The 21,698-nt window shown below is 37.1% G+C and overlaps 1 protein-coding gene across 1 annotated transcript; it reads right to left on the reverse strand.

The window, feature by feature from the left end:
• Window positions 1-20,774: 20,774 nt before the first annotated feature.
• LOC148768041 (uncharacterized) lies at window positions 20,775-21,698 on the reverse strand. Its single transcript, XM_088822838.1, has 2 exons — window positions 21,522-21,698; window positions 20,775-21,270 (listed from the first exon to the last, which is right to left on the reverse strand). Exons 1-2 carry the CDS (start codon window positions 21,624-21,626, stop codon window positions 20,935-20,937), a joined length of 441 nt encoding a protein of 146 aa, XP_088678964.1. The 5' UTR covers window positions 21,627-21,698; the 3' UTR covers window positions 20,775-20,934.

Raw genomic sequence — 21,698 nt, forward strand, 5'->3', positions numbered from 1 at the left:
CTAACTCAATTTGTTAAGAGTTCAAAAGTCTCCACTTTTGCTCTTAACATGATGGTTCGAGTTTTTACTTTAAAATCTTTATCAAGTCCTTTCTTCCCCTTCTATCTTTCTTCTTCTTCTTCTTCTTCTTTTTTTTTTTTTTCTTTTTTTTTATGAAGAAGAAAAACATAACAATTTTTTTTTTTTTTTTCCGACCAATATCCAAGGGAAAAATTATCAAGAAACCACCATCTAATCTACCCACTTTATTTCGGCTAAAAGAAAGAACACCGTTTCTCTAAGGCTCAATCAAGGTTCGAATGATAACAATTTAAAGGTAGGCTTGAAAGGCTCAAACGGTTCAAAGATGGCCCAAATCACTTCCCAAAATTGCTCAACAATTTAATATTTCACTCTGTAAATTCCTAAGGCAAGTTCAAAAACAGAATAGCATATGATATAGCATAAATTAATTCCACGTTTTAAAACACAAAACTTTCAACCAAAGCAAGGCATAATTCGTGATTCCTAACAATGACTCCTTCCTACGACACTTTGAATCAAAAGCTCACCAAAATTCAACCACAATCAAGATAAAGCAAGCAATTTCATCATTAAACATTGATCATCTCTCATCATTATAACTCATCGATGCATTCGACTCAAGCAATTATTATTTTTTTTTTTTAATTTTTTTTATTCCGAAAATAAACGATTAGAGCAATAAAAATAAATAAAATCTAATGCATGCAAACTAAAACAAATAAGCACAAAAAAACATGCTTTTTCACCCCCAAACTTAAAATTTTCGTTGCCCTCAACGAAATTAGCACAAAGTTTAAGGATAGAAAACACCTGATTTAGTCGGAATCGTTGTCTTCGGGGTGTGAGAATTTGTGGAAAGAAATATGATTTTCCTCTTGCGAAGATGCCCTCTATGTCTCTCGGATGACCGTCCCGATCGCAATTCTGACCTTAAAAATAAGAAATCAAATAAATTAATTAGAATGCATGCCTATGAAAATAAAAATAAAACATAAAATTAAAGAAAAATATGAAAAACAGTTACGCTCGGGTTGCCTCCCGAGAAGCGCTAAATTTTAAGTCTTCAGCCAGACTTTGCTTCTTGAAATTGTTATGTCCAATCTAAAGCCTTGTAGATTGCGCATCCATCCATGAGCTCTATCACTTCAATTGCAACCAAGGCATGGATAGCACTGCAATATGTCATGGTCCACCTTAGCTTGTAGTCTTTTTTAGTTGTAATCAATCGGTACGAAGCCAAGATGGGATCTTCATCACTCGCTCCCTCAAATCGGTATACAAAAATCTCCAGTCTGCGTATAACCTCCACCTCAAAAATATTAGTCTTCTCATGAACCACTATTGATGCCTTCAAATCCACATTTAGATCAACGACAGAGTCCACAACTAGAATATCTTCAATCATTACATCCATCTCCTTCTTCTCTTGTTCTGAGGCATCTTCGTGGTTTAGCTCGATTGCCTTCTCAGATTCATCATGCTCAAGTGTCTTCGTAATTTCTATTCCTCTCACACCGACACTATTTTCCGGACATAGAAGATTTTTCTCACCGCATGCTTCACCCGAATTTTCTTTGATATAGCCATTGCCGATTTCGTCTGAAATATTTTCAAGAGATTCAGATTTTAATTTGAGCATCATCTCTTCCAGTTGCATCTCCATGTTTCGAAATGATGCTTGAGTGGACTTCATGAATTCGGCAATGAGGGATACCAAATTAACTTGTTCATCAGTGGTCTGCTGCTGCTGCATTGGATAATAATTTTGAAAATCATCAAATTGTGGCTCTCAATGTTGAAACTCGTTCAGATCTTGGTCTTGAAAGCTTTGCTCGTATGTGTTGTTGGTGTAAGTGTTTCAATAACCTCCGTTGGTAATTTCGTCGAAATTCGTCGCTGTTGGTGATCCCCAAAATTGATCGTAATAATGATTTTCACCACATGCTGTACAACACGGAGGCATATCATAGGTGTTTTGGAGTTATTCGTCAGATGGAAGCCATTCATATCCCGTTTGAGGTGCCCAGACATTGTAACCAGACATGAAACAAAAACAAAAATAAATAAAAAAAAAAAAAATTAAATGGTTGAAGTAAGAAAAATTGCTCAAATTTGATATTAGAATAAATAGATAATTTAGCCGTATTCCCCGGCAACGGCGCCAAAAACTTGTTGGGTGCTATATACCTAACACACAAGTGCACGTATCGCAAACAAGTAGTAAAAATGGACTCGTGAGAGTCGGATGTCGATCCCACAGGGAATACTCAAATTATCTAATCCTAAGTACCAAATTCTAACAATTATGATTTTTATCCAGCCTACGCAAAGTTGTCAAATTTAATCAACAAAATAATTAAACTAATTATGAAAGCAAATAAACACGAGAAAATATCAATATAAAACGGACCTAGGATTTCATCTTCCTCCTATGCAAGAATTGCTCACCCAAAACCCCTCAATTATGAAATATATGATTCATGATTATTAACCCGAGACACTAATTTACTCATAACCCGCTGTCGCGTGTATTATGAGTCTATTATCATAAACGGTTCACTATATGTCTATGCAAACAAATTATGAATAAAGCATTAACTAACAAGTCTCGTAAATGGCTACCTAAGGTGATATTTGTATGTCTACGACACCACATGCAATTGACACACTCATCCGATGAAAACTACTCGAAGGTTCTTATACTTACCGTCTAATTATCAAAATAGCTTTGTCGAGTCAATCCCAATAATCACAGATAAAGCACATAAATTGATCAAGTTCATGCACTAACAATCATAACAAAGTATAAGAAATTATCATAAAATCATAATTGCATAATCTCAAGAAAACGGTTCACCATCCCCACACAGGGTTCCGACAAAATCCTAGATTAAAAGCTTAGCTACTCGTAATTCTTATAATAAACAAAATAGAATAAATAAAATAAATAAGAAAAACTATGCTTGAGTCTTCGTTGATCTTCGTTCTTCGCTCCTCTCGCTCCAAGCTTGTGCCCCCCAGTGTTTAATTCGTGCTTGGTTTGCCCTTAAATAGATGTCCCAACTTGGTAGATGATTTTAGGTTTCCTTGTGAGATTAAAAGTCCAAAATTGTCTCCAGCGTGTGTTGGCGCGACCGCGCGAAAATCAGTCAAAATCTCACACGGCCGCATGAGAATCGCCGAAACCTTCTGCCCAATTTCTGCAGTTGGCACGGCCGTGCCAAAAATAGGCTAAATTTGGCACGACCGCGCGGGCATTTTTCAGCCAATTTTTAGCATTTTTTTTTTCTTCTGTTTTTGCCCGTTTTTGACCTTTTTTGGCTCGTTTTGTCATTGGAACTTCCAAATCGTCAAGTTGTACCTAAAATACAAATAAACCACTCATTAAGCATCATTAAATCAATAAAAGTATACAAAATCCTCGTAAGAAAGTATACATTGAGTGTAAAATGTACACTCAACAAAGAGCTTTTGTGGTATTAACATAGGAATATAGTTAATCTCTTAGGTAGCCATTATTGAGATTTGTGTTTAATGATGTGTTCTAGAATTAATTGTGTAGGAATACAGTAATTGAATCTAGAGTATTAGAATCGCAATACACGCGGAAGCGGGTTATGATTAATTTAGCATCTCAGGTAATAATCCGGGTTAATTACTTGCATAATTGAAGGAATTGGGAGAATAATAATCACATAGGGGGAAGAATAAAATCCTAGGCTTGTTTACTTTTATTAAATCTTCGTTTTAAATTGCTTTCTTGTTTTTGCTTGCCTTTTTAATTTAGTTAATTCTCTCTAAAGTCGACTGTGTTGGGTGGGCTTGAAATAATTGCTAGAATTTAGCGTCTAGGATTAAGTAATTAAATATTCCCTGTGGGTTCGATATCCAGACTTAATTGTCCACTTTACTACTTGTACGATACGTGCACTTGCGTGTAGGTTTTCGGCCAACAATAAGATCACCTCATAATATTCATGAGTAGTCCTAGTGAATCTTCTACAATCCTAAGAAGAAACCAGTCGTCCCTTCAGGCAAATTGAACCAAGAGTACAATAACTGAAGAAAAAATAAAATGGAAAAGAGAAAGCAAAAATAAATGAGAAAGGTTTTTACCCAAAAAAATCTTTTGGTTGTATGATTGTATAGTTCAATTTTTTAGTGTTTATTTGAGGGAAAAAGGGGGAGAAAAAGAAAGGGTTTTTATCAGCTTCCACCTTCACTACATCTTCCTTAATAACAAAAGTTTTGTACATGGGGAGGATTAATGTCCTCATACTTCATGTAAAATCACAACCAACAGAGAGTGGAATGCATTTTTTTTCTTTATTTTGGCTGAATGAAGAGATTCAGTGACGCCATTAACATTAAGTAACATCTGCAATTCCAAATACATGTATTGTGCGAATTCTAAAGGTTGTAGTGGATTGCCGTTACTTTTGTTCCTTAAAATTCAGTTTCATTGAATCCCAACTATTCATTTGTTAAAGCATATTAACAAAGTACATAATTGCCCTTGAAATATTATATGTAGAAGTTATTTTTTGGGGCATTTTTGTACGTACAAAAAAAGGAAGAAACTCCTATGTATTCATACTTTTATAAGTAAAAAAAAAAATAATAGAAATAGAATAGAATAAATATAGATATAGATTTTCATTAAGATCAACTCAGTGAAGCACCATTGGCTACTCGGCTCTTAACGCTTGTTTGGCATTGTGTAGCTGGAAATGGTTCCACTGGAGTGGAATGCAATTCTTCGATTTGGTTAATTTCTATTCGGGGCGCTCGAGCGCCAGAGCTCGAGCGAAAGTGGTTCTTCCTTTTAGCCAGCCTCTATTGGAGGCGCTCGAACGAAATGGAACTATTGTCTTTTAGCTAGTCTTAATTCAGGGAGCGCCGAGACAAAAGAGAAACAAAAGATACAAAACTTGAGTTGCCTCCCAAGAAGCGCTTGAGTTAACGTCTTCTGTCGTGCTTAATGATAAGATCGATTATTTCAATGTGACGGGAGTAGCATCTTACACAACATCACCTCCAAAGAAATGCTTCAGTCATTTCCTATTCACATTAAAACTTTTGTTCTAATTTCTATAAAAACATTCCGCCGCTTCATGAGGGAATACTTCAATGAGTATGAAAGGCCCGAACCAACGCGACTTCAATTTGTCTTGAAAAAAAATTCAGCCTCTAATTCTAGACAAGTATTTATAGCACTTTTTGTATTTATCGGTTTATAAACTTGTCATCATGCTATTGGTTTGTATTTTCCTTATAAATCTAGTTGTTCATAGTTTAAAAGACGAAATTCCACTAGTTCGTTCAATTGCACCATGTGCTTTTCTTTAGCTGCTTCTGGATCAAGGTACAACTTTTCTAATGCTCAATATGCGTTATGCTTGTGTTCCACCAGTAGATTGACATTTTTTTATCGGGATAGTAAACTAAAAGTTTCATTTTTACTTAATTATATTATTGATTTAGTAAAATAGGTTATTCATTTTATGAGAATCTGCATTAGAGCACTCAATGCATTTAATTTAATATTTAATTAATTGCATGAGTCTAATATATTAATAGTATTTGAAATGGTGTGTTGATTTCACATAGCCCACAAAAGATCATTTCGAATATAAAGTTAACCGTTCTCAATCTATATGGAATTGGATTAACCATCGTGAATTACTGTCGCACAATATTTAAGTGATATATGTTGATTACAATAAATATAAAATAATTTTTTTAGTTATTGTTTTGACTTATTGTACTAGCGCATTCGGCATTTGCTGAAGTAAATAGAAAATAACGTTTGTAGTTATTGTTTTGATTTATTGTGCTAGCACATTCGGCATGTGTTGAAGGCAAATTGAATAATTGTTTCATCCTTGACAAAATGAAACTATATGAGTTCTTGTTATCGACAATTTACTTAGTCTCTTCATTCCAAGATATTAACACATTTGATTAGTGTACTCTGCTTTGATATCACAATGTGAGAGATTTTAACATAAGTGAGTCAAGTGGTGCATTGGGTGGTGGCATTAATGATTTGTGTTAATTATATATCGAAAGGAATTCACATCTAATCGGTGATATATGAGATTATTATTAACCCTTGAGTAGTAATGAGTTTTGTGTTGGGATATGAGTTCCATGAGCCGGTGATTAAAACAAATCGAGATTTAGTTTTGATTTGCCGTTTAAAATTTTATACATGCACAAGTTCTAAGATGCGGAATTCGAATCATAGATTAAGTAATTGAACTTACGTTGGGATTCAGAATTGAACCTGGATACCGGCTTGATAAAGTCTTTTGCTTGTCAACGAAGAACACTAATTGTGCAATCCACACCAGTTCGAATTGAAGAAACAAATCATTCTCATACACCCTATAGGAGACGAGAACTTGAGCTCTCATAGAATTCAAATTTTGTTCAACTCTCCTTTATCTTATCTCTCGGGGTGTGATAGAAGTCAAGGAAAAAAATATTCTTCTTATCCTACTAAGGGTCGATTTTTGCACTAATAAATTATTCAAATTTTTTTTTACAATTTACAACTCTCCTTCATCTTATTTAGAATAATCTAGGAGTTGAAGTGAGAAATAAGTCAATGAAAAAATTCCTTCTCCTTCTCTACTTGTAGTGGGTGAAAATTGGACCTAAATCATCCAAATAACTTTCCAATTTTCTTTCACCTTATCTTCTTGGTGCAAATTAATTTTTTAATTAATTAGATAATGCAATTGGGCTACAACAGGGACCAAAAGAGAAAATATAATCGTGACAAATAATAATCAGCTAAATTTTGATTCCAAAAATTATTCAGTTAATTAACTATGAAATAATAATTTATTTCGACCACCAAATAATTTATCAACTCAAGTTTATATTTTCAATAATGATGTATGAACTTCGGTTTATTATAACTTAATTTCTCCTCACATTTAGATACTTCAATAACCACAAAATAATTTTCTTCACTATGAAGTAAATTAAATAAAATACTTTTGTGATTCTTATCAGCTTAAGTTATTTGAGATGTCGGATTTAAGATCCTCTAGGCCAAGTATTAGACATAATCAAAACTCGCATAAGTTACTGAAAGGTTATATATATGTCTCACATTAATTTTATAGATGCAAATTCATTTTCATACTTAATTTCACTTATTAATTTTTAGTGTCTCTACCCAACACATAGGGGCTCATTTGACTCAGTATGAATCTCTTCCATTGTAACATGAAAATAGAGATCACCAATTAAATGTGTACGTTAGTTATCTAGGGATGAAGAAAGTAAGTAATTTATTGAAAATAAGAAATAATATAGTTTTATGTGATTAATATAGGTATAGCTTTTATAACTTTGTAAATGTTTATTTAACCAAACTAGAGAAGATCTCACTAATGAAACAAAGGGGTGTGAATCAATCCTTATTATATCAAATGAGAAAAATATGAAGGGGTCTCCCTATTTTCTATTTTCGCAAGATTAGTACTCTACAGTCCTAAAATTGTCAACGTTATTTGAACATAAGTAGGACTGTAGAGCACCAATCTCTGGGCCACTATGGCCGCCACTCCGGGGGATGTGCCACTGGAAAAACTAGGGCATACAATCCTCTCTCAGCCAGCCTCTCCCAAGAAAACTTTTGCTCAAGTTATTGCTCGAACTAGTGTTTCTCAAACCACTCCTGCATGGTTTCAATTTAATAAAATATATCTATGCCGGCTAGAACTCCTTCTACTGTAGAAGAAGTTCCGTCTTGTCTTTTCACATCTGTTGAAATAGACCAATCTGCTTGCCAATTTGACAACGCATTGGTTATGAAGTTTTCTTCTAGACGACCTAGACTCCACGGTATAAAGCTACATATAAACTTGAGATGGAAATTATCGATGGAACCAGTCGTTACTCTTGTGGATCATGGACATGTGCTCATTATCCCAGCAAATTACGAGGATACAATATTGGCTCAAAGTCATGATTCTTATATCATAAATATGTCCATGTTCCGTCTGTTTAAATGACACAAAGATTTTAGTTTCGAAAAAATAGTACGCTGGTTCCATTATGGCTGAAATTACCACAACTTTCTCTGATTTTGTTTCACCCAACATATCTGCAAAGAATTGGAAATTCGTTGAAGTTTTAAAGGGCTGATGACAGATCAGTTAATCTACAAGATACGATGCAAGCAAGATTGTGTGTGGAAATTGATGTCGATCAACCTTTACAACACAAAATTTGGATTGAAGAGTCAAAAGAACGTGGATTTTTGCAAAAGGTGGAGCACGGAGGCCATCATGCATTTTGTACAAATTTTGGTCTGTTGTATCATGTAAAAGGTGTTTGCAGGAAAGGTCAAAAAAAAAAAAACTTGAGCACGTACACACTCCAAAATATCAAATACTTAAAAGAGGGCAAACCCTAGACAAGAATGAAGTAGCTCACATACCAGAGACACGAGCTAAGGATGCTCAAGATCTTACTTTTGAGGAACACACACTCAATAACTCTACAGGTTGAGAAGCAAAGAATAGTGTTGAGGCACATACTCTTCATGGAAGTACCCCTACTGAATCTAAAACATTCAATTTACAGCCTGGAGAAATGTACTTGTCATATGTTCATATTCCAAATAATTTTCAAACTCTCCAAACCCTAGAAGAAGAGGAGAGTGATGAGCAGAATACTCTGGAGACCGAGGAGAATATACAACTAGAATAGGAAGTTTGTCTGATGGCACATGAACTAAATCCAGATCAAGATATGGAGTTCCTTTCACTAAATCTGCTCCTACTTCTGACAATGAGGAGGCATCTATTCATACAGGAAGAAAGAAGAAGCAAAATAAACAACCTCCTCTTACAGAAGAGAGAATTACTAGATCTACTACGGAGACTGACCTTGCTTTAGCAATTATTTAATATGTCTGTGATTGTATGGAATATTAGGGGCATTGGGAAGGCAAAATCTGTTGAGTACTTGAAAGTTATGATGAAAAACACAATCCATTTTTTATTGGAATTTTGTAACCTAAACAGAACAACAATAAGATTGATGAATATGCTAGGAAATTGGGGATGCTGGTTATATGCATGGGGGCAGTATTAATAACTATATTTGGTTTTTCTGGCAACATGATTAAAGTTCAACCTTTACATATCACTTATCAATCTATTACAATTAAAGTATCTTTCCATACAGATAAGGTGATCTAGTTTACATATGTATATGCTAGTTGCAACAAGAGAGGGAAGAGCTATGGGAGCACATTCAAGACATTAGTGGAAGAGATCTTCCTTGGATTATGGAAGGAGATTTTAATACCATTCTTCATTATTCAGAAAAAAAGGGCAATGAACCTAATAGAAATGCAATTCAAGATTTCCATAATTGCATTCTTTCTGCACAATTATCTGATATGTGGTTTGAGGGCAACATGTTTACGTGGAGTAATAATCAACAAGGTAGGCGAAGAATTTAGAAAAGACTAGATTGATTTATGATGAATGGTGAAGCTCAGCTGGATCTCCCTGATTTTAAAGTTTCTTATCTTACTAGAACAACATCTGATCATGCCCATTATTATTACAGCTAGCAATTATCCCTAAAACTAAAGCGAGAATGTGGATTCATCATCCTCAATTCAGTTATGCGGTGGAAGAAGCATAGCAGCAACCAGTGTATGGTAATCCAACATATATATATATATATTTGTTGAAAAGCTGAAAATGTGAGGAATACCCTTAAATCCTAGAATTGGACTACTTTTGATAATGTTCATGAAATGATTCAACTTTTAACAATCCAAATCGATTCTTTGGAAAAGAAACTTCAAGATGAGTGGTTTGATGAGATTGAGGATCAATTGAAGGAGCATGGGAGAGACTTAGACCAGGCTCTCAACTGGGAAGCTGAATTGCTTTTCCAGAAAATAAAATCTAAATGGCTTACATAAGGGGACATAATTACTAAATTTTTCCATGCTTTGATGAGAGATAGAAAGAAAAGGAATTTGTTAAAAATACAAGATACTGATGGTAAGTGGATTACTAACAATGAGGCTCTTGGTCAACTAGCAGGTTCAACACTTTCCACATTGTTTATTGCTTCTGCTTACCATATAGATGAGAAGTTTTTTCAAGAGTACCCTTACTCTTTGCAAGATGAGGATAATGCAATGCTGAGCCAAATTCCTACTATTTTAGAAGTATATCAAGCCATTGAGGATTTATCTCCTCATAGTTCTCCTAGAATTAATGGATTTGCAGGACACTTTTATAAACACTGTTGGGGTATTATTAGTGATGATTTTATGGAGGTGGTTAAGGGTTTCTTTATGGGAAATCAATTCAACAGAGGGATTTTTGCTACATCTCTAGTGTTAATTCCAAAGGTTGATCAGCCAAAAGAGTTGGGGGAGTATAGGCCTATTAGCGTTGGGAACTTTTCTAGTAAAGTCATTTCTAAGGTTATAGTCTCCACACTTGCAAAGGTTCTTCCTAAACTCATTGATGAAGAACAAAGTCGATTTATTCAAGGTAGAAACATCCATGAAACAATAGTTTTGGCTTAGAAATTGGTGAATGATATTGATAGGAAGACTTTTGGCAGTAATTAATGATGAAGTTGGATATGTCTAAGGCCTATGATAGATTAGAGTGTAGGTTCTTATTAAAAATGGGGAAACTACAGTTTTCATCCCTCAAGTTTGCACCGATGTCATGTTTTGTTCCCCTATTCACAAAAAATACATTTGGTCCCTCATGTTCCAATAATTTAATTCTTTTTGTCCTTTCCGTAAATTTACCGTTAGTCCATTAGTTAAGGTAGTGATGGGCACATGCTTGATTCCGTTAGTTTTAACGGAAAATTGACGAAAGGGGCTAAAAGTGTTGATTTTCGGAAACATAAGGGACCAAATGTGTTTTTTTTTTAACATGGGATACCAAATGTGAAATCGGTGCAAACTTAAGGGATGAAATGTAGCAAACCCCTTCTTGAAATGATTGATTGTGAATGTTGAAACTTAGGGTTGTGTACCTTAAATTTCTGCAGAAGATGTGTTAATTACTACTGGAAATTAATCGAAATGGATTTATTGCCTAGAAGTGGTAATAAATTCATTAAGTAATGGATAAAAAGGGGTACATGCTTTGCAAGCATATTTAAGTATTAAATGGTGACATATTAAATGTGTTTGGCTGGATGTGTGTGTGTGCATATGTGTGTTGTGTGTGTATACATATGCGTGAATTATTGCATACGTATGTGATGAGTTATGGTAATTGTGTGATTATATGGTACTTGATTGATATTTGTGGTGTTATGTGTGAATTGTATAATTAGTGTGACAAAAGCATAATTTTTGAAAAAATTGCATGTCATTATTTTGAAAATTGAAAGATTAATGGAATGCTTAGTGAATAAACAGGATAGGGTGGGTCGGTATCCAACTAGGATGGAATGCGTGGTTTGATTCCACAATAGAACGGGCTCGAAACGCTTTATAGTTTATTGTTCGGCACATAAATTAATCTTTCATGGATCCGTTGAAATTTTTTTTACACGATTTTCATAAAAAGGGCATCTTAGTCATTTTGCATAAGTAAGTGTTTACGTGGAAATAAGTGTTCTTTCGTGATTACTCGGATTATCCGATCGTCTTATGATGTTCGGAATATGAGTAAGAATGATTATATAATATTATATCTATTATATAACGTATTTTCAAGACTCGATATTTTATCGAATTTCTTACTGAGCTTTATAGCTCATATAGATGCCTTTTTAATTGTAGGTAGTAATATTAGTAACCCTCCACCAGAATCGATCGAGGTCTTGCCAGGGATTTTTGGAAGTAGTACGAGGGCCTATGAACGATGCTAAGATATTATGCTATTTTAGTGATGTAATATTTAAAATATGTATTTCCCTTTTTTGTGTCTTTTGCTTATCGAACGAACTTGAAAATCGGTATGGATCGTACTTGACTTTTATTATAAAATAGTCCGTTTAGTAAATTGGTTATTTTTACGTCTTACTAGTAGTTTTCGAAACATTCACCAAACATATCTTTCAAAAATCTAATTTCTTTTCGAACAAAAAATAAAAAGTCCGATAGTGTAGCACTCGAAAAGAATCCTCCTTTCAAAAGTTATTTCCAAACGAAACATTTTTAATCGACTAAAGTACCCCCAAGAAAATTTTCAGAAATCATAAAGGTTTCAAAACATCTTAAAAAAGAAATTCTTATAACTGCGTTTTAGTCCCACTCTAAAGTTTTATAAAATACAAAGAGATCATTTTGCTTCCGCTATATAAATGAATATTCCGATAAACTTGTTTGATTTATCGCCCGATAAGACTAGGAGATTAAAGCACAAAACATCATAAATGACATGCATGATGTCAAAAATTAGAAATAATAGTAAACTAATTCAAACAATTCCCAAATTAAATCCTAGAGTTCCTAACTGACCAAAGTTTTAGTTTATGAATTTATTTTAAAATTATAAAGTTTCGAATTTGTTTTGAAATTAAAAACTAGAAAAATCCCTTTTTCTTCTAGAAATCCAAAACTCTAGTATAACCTTAATTAACTTTGAGTCCTTTATAAACAAAAACTTTCTTCTCATTTAACACTTACTGGAAAACAGATTCCCAAATTTAGAAGTGACTGAGTTTTGGAAATTACAAATTTGACCCCAAAGTTTCAAGATTTACACATGCAACCATACTAAAAGTTCCAAAATCCGATTTTTCACGTAAAACTTCTAACAATCTGAAATTTTTATTTTGATATATGCAGAAAACAAGGTTAAAAAGTTACTTGAGGATGAAATTTTGAAAATGACATATTTTACCCCAAATTTCTAGATCTATACATGCAAGACCACTAGAAGTTCAAAAATTCATTTTTCTTGCAACACACTTTAAAAATCATAAATTTTTGTTCAGTAAATGCTGAAAAACAGAGTCGAAAACATATTTAGGACTGACTTCTTGAAAATTACTGATTTGGCCAAAAAATCTTTAGATCTATACATGCAAGACCACTAGGAGTTCATAAATCCATTTTTCTTGCAACACCCTTTAAAAATATGAATATTTTTAAGTTCTTTGACAATAATACTTGTATCTACCCACTAAAAACATAAATAATGCATGCAAGAACAAGAAATTGATAATCAACATAACTTTTCCATTTTCCCCAAAAAAGCCCTAATTTTTTCGAATTTCTTCCAAGTCTTTTAAGAAATTTTGAAAAGTCTTTTTTTTGTTTTAATAATATTGACACCCTTTAATTGATGCAAGGAATCGAGATTTCTTACCTAAATAACCGAAGTAAAAAGGAAGGAAAATCGAAGGAGAGGGATTCAATGTTGATGCCAAGCTCTAGCCAAGCTACTTTGACGGTGAAAGAGATGGAGGGGATTTCCAAGTGAGATGTATATATTTTTTTTTTTTGTGAATGGTGTTCTAGGCTACTCCAATTCCTTGGGAGTGAGGTGGAAGAAGATGAAGAATGGATGTGGTGGTGTTGTTTCGGTGGAATGGGGGAGAGGAAGACAAGTAATGGGGTTATGTGTTGTAAGAAGAAATTAGAATAGTGTCTTTTCATCTCTTGAGTGTGGATTAAGAAAATGATCATAAGATGACAAGTGTTAAGTCATGCAATAAATCCTACAAATTTTATTTAGGGTTAATATGCTAGAGTTCCTTAGTTGGAAACATAGTTAGATATAGGATACAACCCTATATTTTTTTTCTGAACTAAATCATTTTACAAAAATAAATATGACCCACATCCTTTAATTTTTTTTAATCCTCAAATTTGCCCTTAACCTAAATCCATAAATTCTAAAGTCGCGTTTCTCTCAGATCTATTTTTCTTGTTTCTTCTCTCTCTCTCTCTCTCTCTCTCTCTCTCTCTCTCTCTCTCTCTCTCTCTCTCTCTCTCTCTCTCTCTCTCTCTCTTTGTTTCTTCTCTCTCTCTCTCTCTCTCTCTCTCTCTCTCTCTCTCTCTCTCTCTCTCTCTCTCTCTCTCTCTCTCTCTCTCTCTCTCTCCCTCCCCCCTCTCTCCCTCCCCCTCCCTCCCTCCCCCTCCCTCCCTCCCTCCCTCTCTCTCTCTCTCTCTCCCTCCCTCCCTCCCTCCCTCTCTCCCTCTCCCTCTCTCTCCCCCTCCCCCTCTCTCTCCCCTCCCCCTCCCCCCCCCCCTCCCCCTCCCCCCTCCCCCCTCTCTCTCTCTCTCTCTCTCTCTCTCTCTCTCTCTCTCTCTCTCTCCCTCCCTCCCTCCCTCCCTCCCTCCCTCCCTCCCTCCCTCTCTCTCTCTCTCTCTCTCTCTCTCTCCCGCTCGCTGTCTCTCCTGCTCGCTCTCTCTCTCTCTCCCGCTCTCTCTCTCCCTCCCTCTCTCTCTCTCTCTCTCTCTCTCTCTCTCTCTCTCTCTCTCTCTCTCTCTCTCTCTCTCTCTCTCTCTCTCTCTCTCTCTCTCTCTCTCTCTCTCTCTCTCTCTCTCTCTCTCTCTCTCTCTCTCTCTCTCTCTCTCTCTCTCTCTCTCCCTCTCCCTCTCCCTCTCCTCTCCCTCTCCCTCTCCCTCTCCCTCTCCCTCTCTCCTCCCTCTCCCTCCCCTCCCCTCTCTCCTCCCTCTCTCCCGCTCCCTCCTCTCTCTCTCTCTCTCTCTCTCTCTCTCTCTCTCTCTCTCTCTCCTCTCTCTCTCTCTCTCTCTCTCTCTCTCTCTCTCTCTCTCTCTCTCTCTCTCTCTCTCTCTCTCTCCACTCAATTGTTGAGGGGGCGATGGCTATGGCGCTACTATGGCGGTGGAGAAAGCAACAATAAGAGGATGGTTATGGAGGTAAGAGGCGACGACGGCTATGGTGGTGGTGGTCAGATCTATGACGGATGGTGGAGGCTGTAGAGGTTTTAATTTGCTCGGAGGCTATGGCGGCTAAGGTTTAATCTGGTGGGCGACTAGGTCTTAATTTGGTTGACGACTATGACTGCTAGGGTGTAATTTGGTCGGTGGCTAGGTTTTAATTTGGTCGACGGCTATGGCGGCTAGGGTTTAATTTGGTCGACGGCTATGGTGGCTAGGGTTTAATTTGGTCGATGGCTAGGATTTAATTTGGTCGACGGCTAGGGTTGGTACGGTGGAAGACTAGGTTTTTGCAGATAGGGTTTGGCGGCGACTGAAATTTGTTGGCTGCTATGTGATTTAGCGGTGGCTGGGATATGTTGGAAGTTAGGGTTTGGCGGTGGCTGGGGGTTGTTGAATGATAGAGTTCGGAATAGTACGCCATAGTATCCGTAGTATAGCATAGTATACCATAGCATAGCATATCATAATATACCATAGTACACCATAGTATTTTTAAAATATGCTGTATTATTTGACAAAAACGAAAAATTATTTTTTCGTAATTTTCAATAAAATGATAAAAAAAATACTTATAATAACATAAAAAATGCTAGAGTGAAAAACAAAAAGTAAAAAATAAAGATAACCAAGTCGGTAAAAATAAAATAAAATATATTATTAGATGAAAAAAATGAAGATATTAAATGCATAAGGTCAATGTTACATTTTCCAATGTTACATTTTCTAGAAGATATTAAAAAAAATGGCAATGTTAGATTTTCCAGGAAAAGAAACAGTAACTCACCTCTTTCTCTATTCAGATGTTGCTACTACAATGTGGAGATATTTTTGCGTTTATTCTAGGAAACAAGCATCAATACTCATCAATTCTCAATCTGCTTCAACAGTGGATGGTAGGGTTAAGCTGTAGATCTCAAGTGGCTACTGCACTCTCCAAATTGTGTGCATTGTTTGCTATGAATTATGGAAGAGTAGGTGCAAAATCTATTTCGAGATACAACCTATGAATAGTAAGCGTATTATTAATTAGATCTACTCTACGTCAAGTGTAGTTGCACAATTTAGCTCACGACCCTAAACGGGACCCTAGTTTCTGGGACATGCATATTCTGGAAAAGCTTTGCATTCAACTAACTTCAGTGGCTATTAGACGGGGGAAATGGGTGACTTGGCCAAAACCAATGAATGGTTGTTACAAAATCAATGTAGATGGTTCTCTGAAGAATCAAGTAATGGCTATAGGGGTTGTAATAAAAAACAAGAACGGGGACATCATAATCGGGACCTCCAAATATGGTGGGAGTGGTGATACTATTCAAGCGGAACTCTAGGCGATCGAGGAATGTACTTTTATGGCTCTACAAGTGGGATTACTTCAGGTGGAGATAGAGAGTTAGTGCACGGATGCGGTTAGATTACCGGTAAATCTTCTACTATTTTGCATCAAATATATAATGTTCGTCGTATCCTTGGTTTGGTTCATCAAAACGTGGAATATCGCTGCATATATCGGGAACAAAATTAAGTTGCGGACTCTTTGGCCAAGGTGGTAACAAACACTGCTATGGATAATGAATATTTCTCATCACTGGATTTGCCCATGCTCAAATATTGCTTTTCTTGGGTCGGTTGGGATTGCAACATTTAAGTCAACAGAGATAAGTGTAAGGAAGGCGGAGTTTTCTAAGTTTTATTTATTGCTTTCTAGTACCTTCTTTTTGACGAATTATTTATCTAGCCATTTATTGCCATTGTAGATTTTTTCCTACTGATTATTTATTGCCATTGTAGGGGTAATGTTATTCTTGTGTAGGCCCACAAGGTTTTAATGAGGCCACAAGATTATTTATTGCCATCGTAGGGTTAATGTTATTCTCGTGCTGCCACTAAAGCAGTAGCACAGTACATCGCTGCAATGGGAGCTAATGCTCCTCCTGTAGCTCCACCCGGGATACGATCACGAGCTAACGTTCCTCTTGTAGCTCCACCCGGGGTACCACCACAAGCTAACGTTCCTCCTGCAGCTTCACCCGGGGCACAACCACCACCACCACCACCACAGGATAACGAAATCTACCCAGTCGGGTCGTCGGCATCTACTTCAGACCCTAGGTCTCTAATGCAGGCTCGAACTGACCACCAGCGTTGACGCCCACCTTGAAGAGGCAATGCCTCTCATCAGCGAGCTCCTCCACCGGAGGATGGAGAAGAACAAATTAACAGTAGGGTATCTCACCCGAATCCCCTTCCTCGAACCCTCTCGTTGGAGGAATACTAGTTCCAATGAGGCACAGTCCCTTTACTCCTGACATACTCAATGTGGTATTACCTGAAGTAGTAAAAGTCTCGGGCTTGCCTCAATTTGACGGAACAACTGATCCACAAGAGCACATTGAGAAGTTGCATGCTATGGCAGATGTATATGGCCCGACAGATGCGGCAATGTGCAAGATGTTTCGCTCGACGCTCTCAAAAAGGGCCATGAACTAGTTTAACTCATTACCCACTAGATCAATCGGAACCTTCTCTCGATTATCCGAACATTTCGCCAACCAATTCGCCATCAACAAGCAATATGCTAAGACTCCAGCACATGTATTTAGTGTTATACAAAGAGACAATGAGTCCCTCCACAGCTACATCAAACGATTTGTTGAAGCCATTCATGAAGTTCCAGTGTGATAGAAGAGATGCTCTCAGGAATTATACAGCAAAAATTAAAAATAGGTACATTTAAGGAATCTATCGCATGAATACCTCCAACCAGCTTGGAAGAACTGTTAAATCGCGCTAAGAAATAGGTGCGCATAGAGGAAGCCTCCACCCTTGCTCCTCCTAAGAGAAAGAGAGAAGACAATCGCCCCGACCATCGACGTCGAGATGACCGACGTCCACCGCCACCATCACAGGGTCAACCCTCTTCTTCCCATTCTCGTTACACTCCACTCCATTCCTGCCTTATTGAAATCCTCCATATTATAGAACATAAGGGTTTGGAAAAGCCTCCACGTCCTATGAACCCCAATGTGAAAACACAAAGGTCATATCGCTATTGTCATTTCCATAAAAGACAAAGGACACACTATTGAAGAGTGTGAACAACTCAAGTTGGCAATCGAAAGGTTAATCAACAAGGACACTTGAGCGAGTATATCGACAAGTTTCAAATTAAAAGACTGGAGGATCACCCACGTCGGTATAACAATCGAGATCAACAACAGCGTCGAAATGAGGAACCTCCTCGACGCGATCGAGATGACGATGATAATCAACCCACTCGAGAGGTCATTGCCTTCATTTCTGGAGGACCAGCAGGGGGCGATTCACAAAACGCGAGGCGCGCCCTTGCTCGATCAGCATGTGTGAGTCAGAATCACGCATCTTTTTCCAAATCCATCTATCAGGTACAGTAACCTGATACCAGCATCGTCTTCAACTCCTCTGACCTTGAAGGCCCAGATGAAAATCATGTCGACGCTCTGTAATCACAGCTTCTGTGGCCAACTTTTTGGTTAAGAAGATATTAGTTGACGGTGGGAGCTCAGCCGATAACATGTATCTCCATACATTTAAGCAGTTGGGCATAGATAACGCCAATTTACCCCGTCACTACACCACTAAAAGGATTCACGGGAGAAGGTGTTTTATCCAAGGGCGCAGTGGAATTGCCCATCTCATTGGGGGACAACCCTTGTCGAATTACAAAGATGGTAAAATTCCTCATCGTCGACAAACCATCTCCCCATAACATCATCTTAGGGAGACCGACGATTCATACATTCAAGTCGGTGCCTTCATCTTACCACCAAAAGCTGAAATTTCCCACTTCATATGGGATGGGAGAAGTACTTGTAGATAAACGTCTCGCTCGTGAGTGCTATGCAAGGGCTCTACGTGAGCCATCTTAAAAGCCAAAGTCATCAAGAAGGGGAGACGACACCCCAAACAATGACAAACGAAAATGGGTCAACGCGATCTCCGAAGGAGATAAGGAGATCTTGATCAGCATGCCAGACGATAGCGCCAAGTTAGTGGTTGTCGAAGAATTGAAAATGATAGAGCTACTCGGCGATAGCTCTAAGCTCTTATGCATTGGGTCAAACTTAGACCAATTTATTCAGGATCAACTGATTAACTTCCTCTGACTTAATGACGATGTCTTTGCTTGGATGGCTGAAGACTTGAGGGGGATACCCCCTTCCGCGGCCCTACATTGACTCAACGTGGATAGACGTTTAAAGCCAGTCAAACAACGAAAAACGGACCTTTGGTCCCGAACACAACCAACACATCGAAGTCGAAGTTGCGAAAATTTTGGATGCAGGGCACATCCGTCCAGTTCAGTACCCTGAATGGTTATCCAACGTGGTACTTGTTCCGAAAACAGGAGGCAAATGGAGATGGGGTGTGGACTTCACTGATCTCAACAAAGCTCGTATCAAAGATACATTTCCTTTACCAAGAATCGATCAACTCATCGATTCAACATCTGGATGTGAGCTCCTCAGCTTCCTTGATGCATATCAAGGATACAACCAATTACTACTCGCTCCAAAGGATCAAGAAAGATCGAGCTTCATCATATACCAAGGCATGTACAGCTACCGAGTTATGCCATTCGGTCTAAAAAACGCAGAAGCTACATACCAACGTCTGGTGAACATGATGTTCACAGACCAAATTGGCAAGAACGTGGAGGTATATATCGATAACATGCTAGTCAATAGAATCTTTCAGATCACCTATCAGATGTAAATCAATGCTTCTCCATTTTACGCAAATACAAGATGAAGCTCAATCCTGAAAAATGTTCATTTGGGGTTCGAGGCGGTAAATTGTTAGGTTACATGATTTCACAGCGAGGGATTGAAGAACCCTACAAAGATTGAAGCTATCACCTTCATGTCTCCTCCCACGTCAATCAAGAAGGTCCAACAACTTAATGGTTGTTTGGCATCCTTAAACCGGTTCATATCCCGGCCAGCTGATAAAGATCTTCCATTCTTCAAAGTGCTAAGGGGTGGAAAAAAGTTTGAATGGAAAGAATATTGCCGAAGGGATTTTATGGAATTGAAAGCATATCTTACTTCTCCTCCTCTACTAATGAAGCCTCAGCCAAGAGATACCCTCCTCATTTATTTGGCTATCTCCACTGAGACCATTAACGTGGTGCTCGTTCGTAACAGTGAGAAAGGTCAACAACCGATATATTATATAAGCCGAGCTCTTCAAGGATCAGAGCATCATTATACTAACATGGAGAAACTCGCTCTCACCCACTAGGCCAAAATGACCGACTAGCGACGAAATGTGGCGACGAAAATGTATATTTAGCGACGATTTTTCGAGCTTAGCGACGATTTTTCGAGCTTTGCGACGAAAGTTTTTCTTCGCCAAATCCGACAAAAAACGTCGACAAACGCCCCGTCACAAGGTCTGCGACGAAAAATCATTTGCGACGCCAGGTTTTGCGACGAATCACATAAATCATCGCCAAATTCGTATTTTCCGAAAAAAATGTTTATTTTAATGTTCGCGACTGATCCTATACTTTCGTTGCTTAACAGTTGCGACGAACAACTAATAAGTCGCAACGGTTTGCGACGATTTATCTTTTCGTCGCCACATTAAGCGACATTTTTTGATGATTTCGTCGCTACTTTTGCGAAAATGTTTGCGACTAATAACAGTTTTCGTCGCAATTCCATGACTTATTTGCGACGATTTATTTATGTGATTCGTCACTAGATACTACTGCATCTGTTTGCGACTATTGTGTATTTTAGTTGCAAAGTTTTTTTTTTATATATAAATTCTGGTTCATCTATATTTTCAATTGAAAAATTCAACCTGTATTCAGCAGTTGTAAAAAAAAACACTTATATCAAAAATATTAAAACCAATAATACGGATTAAATATCAAGGTAGCACAAAACATAAATTAAAAAGTACATAAAAACTTAAAAGCATATAATATAGTGTTTCAAACTTTAATTCAAAAATCAAACAAAGTTCATCCCTTTTTATACTCCACCATCATTGGAAGGAGTCGATGTCGAGGCTTGTAGTCCAAAACGGCCGACCAAGGTGTTCACAATTTCTCGGGTTTCTTTCAATTCCGCTTCCAATCTTTCCATTTTTTCATCTTTAAGTTGCATTCTCTCTTTCATTGACTTCATTTCCATCTGCACTTCCGGCGGAATTGAAGAAAATCTCGACTTTGAACTCCTTGTGGTGGTTGCAATCTTAATTCCAAGCCCTTTGCTTTTTCCGAGCACTTTTTCTATCGCAGTTGAGTTGGCCGTGCTTTCGTCACTCCCATCATGAATTGTCTCACCGTAGACTCGTTCCAAATCAGCCTGGAAATGATTAAGCACACTTGTTTAGCGAAAATTTCGACAGCATAACAACTAATAAATGAACATACCCAAAAAAACCATCCATGTATACAACAACTTAACATTATTTAAAACAAATATTCATATCCACCTATCTCAACTACGTACTAATTTAACATATCAAATAATTTACATATGATAAACATGCGACAACAATAAACATAAATAATTAACATACAACCAATTGAAGAATAAAATTGCATTACACTTACCGAAATGCGAAGTTGTTCAGGAGTTGCTATCCCATTATATGGTTCTTCTGTATCTCCTTCCTCACTTATACTTGGCCCGGTTTCCCTCAGTGCATCAATACCCATATATGCTTTTTAATACGTATCAAACACCGTAGGACTTTTGCCAAATTTTTAAAACTATAATAAAATATATAT

Source organism: Erythranthe guttata, chromosome 9, assembly GCF_056151865.1.
Source record: "Erythranthe guttata isolate IM_541 chromosome 9, IM_541, whole genome shotgun sequence".
Lineage (NCBI taxonomy): Eukaryota > Viridiplantae > Streptophyta > Magnoliopsida > Lamiales > Phrymaceae > Erythranthe > Erythranthe guttata.

Excerpts from the sequence above, each read along its gene's own strand:
- LOC148768041 (XM_088822838.1), bottom strand. The coding sequence starts at position 21,626 with ATGGGTATTGATGCACTGAGGGAAACCGGGCCAAGTATAAGTGAGGAA. Across the intron at positions 21,271-21,521 it reads CTGAACAACTTCGCATTTCG|GCTGATTTGGAACGAGTCTA; the intron begins GTAAGTGTAATG and ends AATCATTTCCAG.